Source organism: Sinohyriopsis cumingii, chromosome 2, assembly GCF_028554795.1.
Source record: "Sinohyriopsis cumingii isolate HCF-2022 chromosome 2, ASM2855479v2, whole genome shotgun sequence".
NCBI classification, from domain to species: Eukaryota; Metazoa; Mollusca; class Bivalvia; order Unionida; family Unionidae; genus Sinohyriopsis; species Sinohyriopsis cumingii.
The window spans coordinates 35,752,638-35,765,087 of NC_142962.1; the positions used below are offsets into that span (position 1 = coordinate 35,752,638).

The window sequence follows — 12,450 nt, forward strand, 5'->3', positions numbered from 1 at the left end:
TGCCAGCAATATGGACTGCAGATATGAATATTTCCCTTTCCAAGCACTATTCCCAAATCTGTCTAGCTAGCTGATCCAACTGAATTGATGCCATTCTACCCATATTATTAATATACGAGATAGCACATATGTTGTCAGACTGAATCTCAATATAAACATTTCTGTTGTCTGAATGAAAAGCTTGTAAGGCATAAGAATTTGCTAGTAATTATTGGAAAAAATGGTCTCACTCTTGTCCCATCTGCCAGAGATTGATCAGTTTGAATGAAGTGCATAAGCACCCCACCCTGAGAGTGATGCATCAGTTTGAATAGTAAAAGCAATCTTGTCTTGTCTGATAGATTTTCCATTCCTGTCTGCAACATTTAGATACCACCATTTAAGTTCCTGGACACTATGTGGAGATAACAACTGTACTATTAAAAATTTTGTTTTCACTAAGGCCTTTTATCATGTTCCAAATACCTGTAGCGCACTGGGGCTTCCAGGATTGCATAATAGGCATTTATAAGCATACCAATAAATGATGCCAACTCTCGTACTCTAACATATTTTCTACCAATGAGCTTCTTGGCAAAAACATGGATCTTTCCACTTTCTCATCAGTAAGTAACCTTAAACTGTACAGAGTCTAACACAAAACCCCAAAAAAAGTAATTTGTTGTAATGGAATAAGCACTAATTTTTTCAAGACTGATAGTGAAACCAAGAGATTTTAATATCTCAATTATAGAATTATAGTCCCATATGTTTTGCAAGCAAATGTGACTATACATGTACTGCCATCCAAATTCAACGAGTCATCAACATAATAGGAACACCTAATGCACTGCTGCCTAAATCATGCATAAATGGTTTTAGGATCTTAGTGAAAACTCTTGGAGCAGAGGAAAACCCAAAAGGTATATGTGTGTGTGTGTTTTAAATATATTTTAAAAAAATTCAGTCATATCACTATGATGCCTGCAATGTCACAGTTGATAGTGATGTCTAGCATTGGAATTTTGGTATTGATACCTGTATATATTTTCAGCACTATAGGGTTGAGATTGAAATCTTGCCCTCTGATTGAAATCTGGACCTCATATGGGTCCACCACATCTAGCACTACAGCCTCTATTGAAACCTCTGTGAATATGGTGTTACATATATCTGATTTAATTCATATTTAATTTAATTGTCAGTTTTACATTTTTTATTCTATTATATGCTTCTGTAATGTAAATTTATTCACTGGAGATGATATTTTTCCAGAAAATCAGTTGACCCGAATCATTCTTTCGTGAACACTTGGTGTTGATCTAAATCTTGACCTTGTTTCAGAATTTGTAGCAACCTTCATAAACAAGTTCTATTTTAAAATGATTGGTTTTCGTCAGGGTCATTTTTGGTGTACATGACATAAACAGGATCATGTAAAAAAAAAAAAAACCTTTTGATTTCACAATTCTGGTTTTTCCATTACTGCACATTTGTTAGTTTAATAGAGATGCGTACAGAGCAATTTCTCAGTTTTGGGTTTTTTGCACTGATGTCAAGTTATTTTGTCGTAGCCAGATTTTGAGTTATAATTTTCTTCAGATCAGTTAGATTTCAAAAGGATTAATTCTTTTTTGTCTGGAAATGTTTTGAGGAGTGCCCACACAGAAATTTTGGAAAGACATTGCTTACAAATTTAATTTGGATTTCCAAAACTGGAGTGCAAAGGAACTGTAGATAAGCACAGTACTGACTACAGCATACATCATTGTCCAGCATATGTCATCGTCATCCATCTTGGATTTTCCATCAGGATTCGAACTTGAAATTATTAGAACATTTATTACAACTTTAGCAATTCGTGGATTATTCTTAGATTATTTTTGGAATTGATTCCTGAAACCGTTAAGTTCTCCTTTTTTCATTTTTACAGAATTTTTCCAGGAAAATAAATTATTTGTTAAATTTTAGAAAGCTTGTTGTTTTCACTCTTTCTGTGTTACTGTTTATTTGAGCCTAAACACATAACAATGAGCGAAATTTTCTTTCGCAATTGTAAACCCAGTGTCACATTTTTTAACTTCCTTGGCCACATTATCCCCAAAATGCCTGTATGCATATTACAAAGATTGGAATATTTCCTTTTCAAATGTTGTCAAATCACATACCTCCTTCTTAGGGAAACATAATATTGCACCTGACCTAGGGTAATAGCATCTGAAATTAGGATCTTTGCTTTTTCATTAGTGGCAACCTGAGACTTTTGTAATTCTGCTAATTGGACAATTGGCATAATGCCTGCAGCAACAAGATTTTGTATATCCCTAAAGGCTTTGTCATAAGAGTGAACTCATTTGCTAAGGTCATTTTAAATTTCTTGATTGACAAGTGGGGGACCCAACCTATCAGTTTTCTGGGATCTTGTACTTCTGTACAATATCATCTGTTGCAGTATTAATCAGCATTGGTAGTAGAATACAGTTGTAATCAGGCTGCAAAGCATCAAACAATTCTCCATTTATCTTACCACTCAAAGAAATTTGCTTGAGCAATCTACTTGCATCACCCTCTGCTGGGGTAACATCAACATTGCTATATGGCTCTTCATTTTCCACTTCTACATGTAATTAAGGTAAGCGTTCACCAACAAGGGCATCAATTTCATTGTCATCTGCCATAACAGGCTGCATTTCATTTAGACCCAATTTTTTCTTCAAAAGCTCAATATGTTTCCAACAAGTTATTTATGCCTGTGAGACTGGATGTCTTCGACTGTCCGACATTTTTTGCTTGTTTAGTTGCCATAACGGGCTTGCATTTTGCCACTTTCTTAACTTTATTCACAACAGACTTCAATTTTTTTCTCTTTATTTTCTGTTTTTGTTGCTTCATAACTCCTCTATCTTTTGAGAAACTTACCTCAACTTTGCAAACGGTTACAATATCCTCAGGCTCGAAACCCAAAATTCCGAGTTGGCTTCAAGGTTGGAAATCGAGAGGACTTCACCTTCTTCTGTAGCCATTACAAATAAACAAAAAGAAACTATGACAACACGTATAGTTTGGAATATGTCCTAAGCTGGCTACAACACCACCTCAATACCAAATATGTGCCTATTATTGAGCTTACCACTCCACTACAATGCCACAATAACTATGAGACACCTCATGCAGGTGGCTTGTTTATATAGGATACTTCAGGTGACACATCATGTGACTGATAAAAAAGTATCCTTTTCTTTGAAGAGCGCCTTTTCCCACCAATGACAGAGTAACATGCTATGTATACATGTTAGATCTAAGGCTTTACAGAAAATAATTTTACCTTTTCATGCATATAAAAACCATATTGTCAGCATAAAAAGTAGCTATTGTTAAAAAAGTCTTTCTTTGAGTACTGCCAAATAAGTTTTCACATCCAACCTATGTCTAAAAATATGTCATTTTGTCAAAAATTGCAGATGAAAATTGTTTTCTTGATCTAATGTCAAAAGACCATAAATATAAGTTTAACCAGTTTAATCAATGTTCAAACAGCAATGTTCCAGTCACTTGGAAAAATTATAAATAAATAAAAAATTTTCAAGCTAGACAAAACTGAAAACAGCAAAATAGTAAGAGACAGATCTGCTTTATTCGAAAAAGTGAAACAAGTAGATAATGTGTAAAGAGATTTTATTGGCTTTTTTTGTTGGTTTTAATGGTACTTGTAGTACATTTTCTCAAGGACACACCAAGGTTGTTGACCAAGGCTGGCCAGGGCAGGTATGAAACTAGCAATCATTGGATTACCAGTCTGATGTTCTTCAGAGTTACAATGCCTGTCCTAAAGAATGTATCTCCATGTTTGACGTAAAATGATGTAACAAGAATGTGTCTATATGTAGGATGAGTATCATTTGCTATTAATAAACTGTCAATGTAGACGAAATTGATAGTAACATGAGTGTCATATGTTTTCAATAAACTGTCGTTGTAGATCAAGTTTGTAGTAACACGAGTTTCATTTGGTCCTAATAAACTGTTGCTGTAGATGAAGATGGTAATAACATGAGTGTTATTTACTTTAAATAAACTGTCACTGTAGATTTGGTAGTAACATGAGTGTCATTTGCTTTTAATAAACTGTTGATGCTATTGAATATGTATATATGGTTATGATCTGTAAATCACACCACAAATGAGTGGATCAACAGTTTTTGAGATAAATTAGTGTAGGAAGTCTAAAAAATTAAATTTCAATCCATTCTTTTTATCTAATGAGATTAAGGAATGATTTAGGAAATAGAAATACTGGAGATATTGCATAGTGTTGTGACTATCACTTTTAAAGATATTTCAAAAGTTACCTTGCTATAAGAACTCCCTTTCACATGTATCTTCTTCCATAAACTTTAGGTTTTCTTGCGAGTTATCTGTACCTTTTCTGTTTACGTATGCCAGTGTTCTTCACCAACTTAACAGTCCAACTTGCTGGTTGGTTATTATTTTACTGAGAAACTACATTTTATGTACCAGTCTATAATACTGGTGGTGAAGTAATTTTCTTCCAACCTGTGTTCACACAAGAAACTCTTGTTCAAAATGGCTGGCATCACTATATTTTTATTAATCAGAGACTGGAAATTCAATAATTCACTAAATAGGAACCAGCAATATATATACTACTGTTTATTATCAATTTGTCTGAAAGCAAATAATTATATATATTAGGACAAAAGGACAAGTTTCAATGAAAAACGTGCATGTGCATTTCGTTGTGAACATACTTAAGCACCTGACAAGGCACCCTCTAAAATGCTACATTTCACTACCTGACTTATTATTCTGAACACTTAACTAGGCAACTCAATATACTGCTCCGGTGGCCTAGTGGTTAGAGCATCCGCCTCGGATGCAGGAGGTTGTGAGTTCGATCCCCAGTCAAGTCATATCAAAGACTTATAAAAATGGTACACACAGCTGCCTTGCTTGGTGCTCAGCATGAAGAGCTTAGTGTTAGGACTGGTCTGGTGTCAGGATAATGTGACTTGGTGGGACATCATGCTACATGTCTGCGACATGATGTTCAAATGTTAGGCAGCACTATAAACTGCCACACTGCAGACACTGTAGCGATATGACTGAAAATTGTTAAAGCTATGTTAAAAATCCAAATCACACACACACACACACATACACACACACTCAGAGGCAACTCAAGCACTTGGCATGGCAAATCAAGCACATGCCTAGGCAGCTCAAGAATGCAACTAGGCAACTCAAGCACTTGGCTAGGCAACTCAAGCACCTGGCTAGGCAGCTCAAGAATTCAACTAGGCAACTCAAACACTTGGCTAGGCAACTCAAGCATTTGGCTAGGCAGCTCAAGAACTCAACTAGGCAACTCAAGCACTTGGCTAGGCAACTCAAGCACCTGGCTAGGCAGCTCAAGAATTCAACCAGGCAACTCAAACACTTGGCTAGGCAACTCAAGCATTTGGCTAGGCAGCTCAAGAACTCAACTAGGCAACTCAAGCACTTGGCTAGGCAGCTCAAGAACTCAGCCAGGCAACTCAAGCACTCAGCAGTTAATACTCTTTATGATGCTCATGCACTTGAATTACCATTTCAAGCTTCTGACCCACCATCTTGATTTACCATCCACTCTGTGAAATACCTGTCTCAAGTGCTAGGGTAAATATGTAAAGTTTTTCACTTACCATTTGACATACCCAGCTTACTAGGATTAGTAATCAATGTACTCAGATTAATAACATTTTAATTTAATGTTACATAACTCTGATTTGACCTTCAACCTGATGACCACAGATAAACTTCTTCTTTAATCTATTAGGAACAATTATCCCACATTCTGCTGAAACCAGATGGTGCAACATCAACTTCTGAAGTCATAATCTATATTTAGGAATGATAACATTGACATTAAAACTTCTCACTCCACAATTCTTCTTATGGGCTACATTGGGGTTAAAAGAAATATACACACCAATTTCAGCAAGATTTGTTTATTAGAACCTAACATGCAAAAATAAACACTGATACACCATCCATTTTTGGTAACAGATACATTATCCTTCAAGTTATTCACACCAAAAATGAATAAGCTTCTTTTGTGGGCAAAGAAAAACATAAATTGGTATACCTAATTTAATTTTACTGTGCAGAAAAGAAAAGCAAATGCAAATATTGTTAGTAACAGTAACCATGACCATCAGGCTACTCATTTCTAAATATGTTGGCATGTTTCTTGGCTTAAAGATGGACACACGCACTAAACATTAAGATGTTCGTGCCAGCAACAGTGACACTGATCAAGTACTGAGCCTAAAATTGATCAAAAGCATTCTTTACTTGGCTAACCAAAGACCCGTGACCAAATTTAACTTTTGTTTTGAGATGTTTTTAGTTTGCTGCAAGTTTTTCAAAATGAAACAAAAATGGTTTTTATTAATAAGCATCAATGTGTCTTAAAAGAGAGAGAGAAAGTAATTTTGAGAAAATGTGTGTATATGTGTAAAGTGTGCAGAAATTAAGAAAGCTGTTTTTTCTAAAAACAATTACTGAAAAACCAGCTGAACATCATGTTCCTTCCAAATATCACATCTGGTCACATTAATAAATAAAGTTTAAAGTATGAGATACTTTCATAACTTTCCTAAAGTCTATTAGAATTATGAATAATAATCTATGGTGTTTAAATATTCTGTATAATTGATACTGTCAACTTCTTCAAGTTTCTTCAACGTAGGTTTTGGCACAGATTCATACTCACTGAAAAGACTAATTTTATTGTGTAAGGGTAGTTCAATCCTGCAATACTAAGCTGCTGGTCATTCCAACATCCTGACAAATGAAAGTTATGGCTATTTAAATGCAAGTATGTCATTATTTTTCTTCTCTGAAAATCATCCGAATGAATCTGACTTGTATTGTCGTTCTGCATCAGCAAAATATCAGGAACGAGACCATATGCCTTGTTAATAAATTATTTAATTATACAACAATACAACAAACAAAAATACTTAAATGGATAATTTATACACATGAACAGCATCAATCACAATTAGACAAGTAAATCAACATAATCTTTCTTGAATGGATTATATAAAAGTGTTTAATAATGTATCATAAAACCTGGCTCTTTTTATGGCACATAGACTCTGTGTTGGTATGTGTATCAAGTATTGTCCTTGCGACATTTTCTGATGCACTAAGCCTGCAACAGTATTTGCCAACTGTAAATAATCAAATAAAGCATTTATCAGGAATTTAACAGCCACAATACTATTCAAAGTATCAAGATGGTTTGAAAGGTTTTTCTAATGTAAAATTGAAATTTGGGAATGAAATCTGTTTTGGTTTTTAAAGTGGGGAGTTTCAGTTTACTGGGAAATAATGATATAAAGAAGGAAACCCCCAATCTTGAGGCGATTTTGCTGTTGAGGGTTTGGTTTGCACTGTGTGTGTGTGTGTATATATATATATATATGAAATTGCACTGAAATCTGTGTTCAAATTATTATTTTTTACTTCCACAGAAATGAGATTATAAAATCTACAGTAGCAGCCAGGATATCGATCTCAACCAATAGGCTCTTCATTCTTTTTAGTAAAGAGAACATACATATCAAATATCATTAAAACTGGCTTTAACTTATGTGATTGTGTGAAATAACAATGGATGGACTACTGCAGACCTGTCAACTCTTATGATCTTGCTGCAAGTCTTACAAAAATTGCCCTTAAAATACAGACTTAGGGCATACTAGCAAAAACTACGAAAAAATTATCGTTGCCGAAAAATCCAGATAACTGGTTCATCCGTGTTTTATTTTGATGCAGATTTCATCTTAGAATTAGTGAAATTAGCCAGGGAACCAGACTAACTTTACAGAAGCACCCCAGACACTGTAAACTGCACCTATTTGTTCATGCAAAGCATCTGCATGATCAAACTGTTGATTATAGAATTTTTAAAAATGGCATCCAGAAAGCGATGCATGTTTAAGACGAAAGGGAAAATAAGCTTCTAGAAAAGTTTTAATAATCAACGCAGAGGAATAAAAAGGATTATTCAGATTCTTGTGAATAAAAGCTGGAAAGGACACAATTACGTTTATTGGACATCATGTGCCAATTTGAGTATGTCTCATGGCAGGAGATATGACTGCCGTCATCATGTGAAATGGAAAAGATTTCTAAGAATTATATCAAGCTGAGAGATAACAACAGCCCATTGAGCTGCATAGGGTTTGGAACTAGAGTTTGTGCAACTGTACTGGTGGTAAATAAAGTCTATGCATGCTTTACAAACTTTTCAGTTTAACAAAATGTTTATCGTTGATGCATGGAACTTTTAATTACATTTCCCAGCTTTATAACAGCAGTTTTTGATATTTTGTTACACCTTACTGAAACAGGTCAATCTTACGGAACAAAATAAACTGCCTTACTGGGACTGACTCGTCAGGGTTGGCAGGTCTGGTACTACTGGTGTTAAAAGTATTGGCACCATGATTCAGAGAGGAGTTCAAGAACTGTTGGGCATGTATTGTAAGCAAAACTGCCCTTAATTACTCAAAACTATGTGGCCCTCAGAAAGTATCTTTCCCTTTCAAATTTTTACCCAATGCAATGCTATTTGACAAAATGATGGCAAGGACAATGTTAACAAAGAACAGTTTATATTTTTATGCCAGTATATGACAATTTTACCAGTTTTTGATTTCATTTTCAGATCTTATTTATTTATTCCCCAATAATTCATTGAGTTTAGATTTTCTGGAGTTTAAGGCAGCTACAAAACACAAACTGAATGATCCAATTAGCATTGATCTCTCCATGCTAACAATACACCTACTTTCCTGATGCATAAATTAAAAAGATGACAATAACTGGATTCATATTTAAATTTCACCTAATGCTAATTTTACAGCTGTAGAAAAGAATAATGTGGTCATACTTCCTAAATTAAGTAAATTCATTGTGATTGCAACAAATGGCATCAGCTTAAATAAATCTCAAAGGACATAGCTTCACTGCATGCACTGTTTAAGAAAGCATCATCAGTCTCCCGTCATTTTGAGCACGTCTATACTAATATCAGCAGTCTCTGTCTCAAAGTAATATTCTTGTTGGCTGAGTGGTCACTCTGATGAGACCAATTATCGCAGGAAGAAATGGCATATTAATGAGTACTTTCTTTTCTTCACTATTTAAAATGCTGGATGATTTGTCTCTCTTGCAGATATGGTGGAACTTGGTTAATACTATAGAAAACTCAAGTAAATGCTGGAGATGTAACAAATCTGGACAGCAATCAGCAGCTCAGCTCTTGATTTCTTAACCCCCATGTGGCCAATTGGCTACTATCATAAGACTAGGACAGTTCTCGTATAAACTGTGTTAGCTCATCATGGGTTGACCCTGATTCTGCCTCTTCCTCCTCCTCATCTTCTTCCTCTTCTTCCTCCCCACCTTGATTGAAAGGTGGCAAAAAAAAAATCGATTCATTACATTAAACATACAATAAACAATTATAGATGAAAGGCATGGAACCAAGGAAAGTACTTACTTTTCATCTGTATCATATGCCAGATGTCAGGGGTTTCATCAAGAGAAATGACTGTAATTATTTTAGATCAAATGGACAAGAAAATATTGTTCTATATCTCCAACAATTCTTTCCTTTTTTTCTTTTTTTTTTATCTTAATACTGTTTACATAAAATTAACAAAAATATAAGAAAAATCCTGAAATAATGGTTTCATGACAGCAGTGTACCTGTCTGGCACATTATGTAATCTAATGTTTTGCTGGAAAATAATTCTTTTAAAATAAATTGCCATATATGAGGATTCCAGACCTAGTATAATACTAAGTTTAAAGATCCATATTACATAATTTCATCACCTCCAGATGGCTGAAAAGAAATAATTTAGGAGGTGAGCTTTTTACAAATATCATCATTTCATGTACACTTGAACATATTGCTGCTAACATGTATGCAATGCAAAATTCACACAGCCTACTTCAAGCATAAAATTTAGAATAAAAATTGGTTTTGTTCAGGCTGTAAGTGAAGTAGTCATAACTCTGTTTTTAAACAAACATAAAAACTTCAAGGTTCAAAATCTGGCCTCATGTTCTGGCAAACATCTGAACTTTGCATAGCCTGCCAATCTACATAGAGCGTTAAAAGTCATAAGGTGACAAGTACTTTCAGCTAATATGATCTGCTAATTAGGTATGACCAGACTGTATAAAATGTAACATGAAAATTTGCACTTTTACCTTGTGATCCCATCTCCCTGCTTGTAACATTCAGGTCCAACTTTACCAACTCCTCCTCTTCTTCATCATCTTCAACATTACCAATGGTAGTAGATGGCTGGAACAATAAAAGATACAAACTAAACTTATTGTCTATACTCGCCTACAAGTAGAGTCCAACTGCAAACTGCATGGACTCAGCTCTGCCATTGCAGAATGTGCTGGCAGATCTTTGCCTATTAGTTTGTTACAAGAAATAAAATAAAAAAACACAAACCTTTATCTGCCAGCACATTATGCAATGCCAGATCAGGGTCTATGTTGCTTGCCATAGGACTAGATTTATAAGAATGTATGTGTGGTTCAAAAGTGCCTGACCCAAGAATACCAAACTTAAAATCAAGATCCAAAATAACCACCATTAACCATCACACCCACTCGTGAGCACTATCTTTTCTACAAAACAAAGGCTATTCTTCTGAAACTATTAAACAGAAATTCTAAGTTTATAGTCCAAATGTGGCAAAAACCTGAATAACAAGCTCAAATTTAAATTAAATCTGTAGATGTTATACAGTGAAAACGATCCTGGTGTCTCTCTATGCTGTCCTCTGGCCAGTCGGTTTAGTTCTCCATATGTCACTGCATAAATATTCACACATGAATTCAACAAAAATCCCCTGAAGCTTGAAATGTTTAACCAATGATGGACAGGTCTTGGCAAACAGGTGAACATTGGTACTGCATCACTTTAAAGTAATGCTGTATTGGGCCAGATGTGGCCAAGTGGTCTAAAGTGTTCACCTTACTGATCACTGCCCACTCACCTGCCCTCGTGGGTTAAATTCTCTGGCTCAGCCAATGTGGATTTGTGAGAAAGCTCGCCAGTAGCTTCCCATAAGTCAGTGGTTCTTACTGGTTTTTGACAGGTTCTTCCTTGACCAATGCAAAGAGAAAGAGAAATGCCCTTTAACCCAAAACTGATGCAGTACCTATGTCCACATATTTGCCATAACCTGTTGGTCAGTAGATGAACATTTAAAGATCCAGGGGATTGTGTGTGTGTGTGTGTGTAATGCTAATATGGCCTCAATAGACAATCGTCTCAACATGCAATAACTTAACAAGTCTTGTATTGTCACTATCTCCCGTCATTTGTGCTAAGCATGGAAATATTGTCATTTCCTCCATCTCTTCTTTCATCCATCCATGCATTGTCTCTCTGTTACTGCATCACCTAAAATGTATTTCGGGATGTTGCGAATAGATATTGTAACAATCTTCAAGGGTGTTATTAATTTTCTCGCCCTTTCTTGGGATCCATGGAAGGGAACATCATTTACTCCACATATATTCACATACCCTTGACTCCAGATTTTCTAATGTAGATGTGTCATCTTTTTCACTCTGGAGACGGATAAGGTTTTGAAGAGCCAGCTCTTCTACCTGGGAAAAAATAAAAACAAATTTTACTGAAACTGACATAAATATAAGGTAAAAATTACAGTAGTCCTTGAATTAAATCTTCAACAAACGTACTTTTAATCTATTCAGTTGGTCATTGATTTTTGAAGCAAGACTAACTAATGCGCCTTCTTCTTGTTTTAACCTTCTCAAATCTTTCAATGCACTTTCGTTCATCCTTGATGCTTTACTGCACGTACAGATACAGAACTGGACGAACTTATTTATATTCACATGTCGAAAATATGTGTAAGGGAGAGTACTAGAGAGCATCAAGGGAGGATACTCATACAATCTTGTGTGTCCTAAATACATGATAGATCATGTGGACACCGCATTTTTACTTGAGTAAAGTTAGGAAGATCAAATTTAAACCTTTAACTTACTCATCAGTAAAAATAAAAGCCAAATGATTAGCAATGCAAAAATGTAAAATCATTCAGTGATGCAGCTTCTACTGAAATTTTTCAGTTTGAACGAAGCACACACAATTACACATGAGCCGATTACTGAGTAAATGTATTCTCGCTCTCTCAGATTGTTTTTCTTCTACCTGATAGCTAATGTGACCAAAGAATCACGTGGCTCAAATTGAAACAAGATCCGTAAAACCTGTACGTTAAGCAGGGTACTTGTTAAAACGGTTCATTGTGTGTTAGCTTGGAAGGTGGGGGTGGAGTCGGGTAAAATAGTTATTATAGCTGTTCCGATATTTAGGAAACCGGATGTAAC

The 12,450-nt window shown here is 35.2% G+C and overlaps 1 protein-coding gene across 1 annotated transcript; it reads right to left on the reverse strand.

The window, feature by feature from the left end:
• Positions 1–5,971: 5,971 nt before the first annotated feature.
• On the reverse strand, positions 5,972–11,970 carry LOC149804627 (uncharacterized). The gene is made up of 4 exons (XM_089942588.1): positions 11,794–11,970; positions 11,617–11,700; positions 10,276–10,372; positions 5,972–9,459 (listed from the first exon to the last, which is right to left on the reverse strand). Exons 1-4 carry the CDS (start codon positions 11,893–11,895, stop codon positions 9,362–9,364), a joined length of 381 nt encoding a protein of 126 aa, XP_089798714.1. The 5' UTR covers positions 11,896–11,970; the 3' UTR covers positions 5,972–9,361.
• Between the last annotated feature and the right edge of the window lie 480 nt (positions 11,971–12,450).

Excerpts from the sequence above, each read along its gene's own strand:
- LOC149804627 (XM_089942588.1), bottom strand. The coding sequence starts at position 11,895 with ATGAACGAAAGTGCATTGAAAGATTTGAGAAGGTTAAAACAAGAAGAA. Across the intron at positions 11,701-11,793 it reads ACCAACTGAATAGATTAAAA|GTAGAAGAGCTGGCTCTTCA; the intron begins GTACGTTTGTTG and ends ATTTTTTCCCAG. Across the intron at positions 9,460-10,275 it reads CAGGGAGATGGGATCACAAG|GTGGGGAGGAAGAAGAGGAA; the intron begins GTAAAAGTGCAA and ends CTTTCAATCAAG.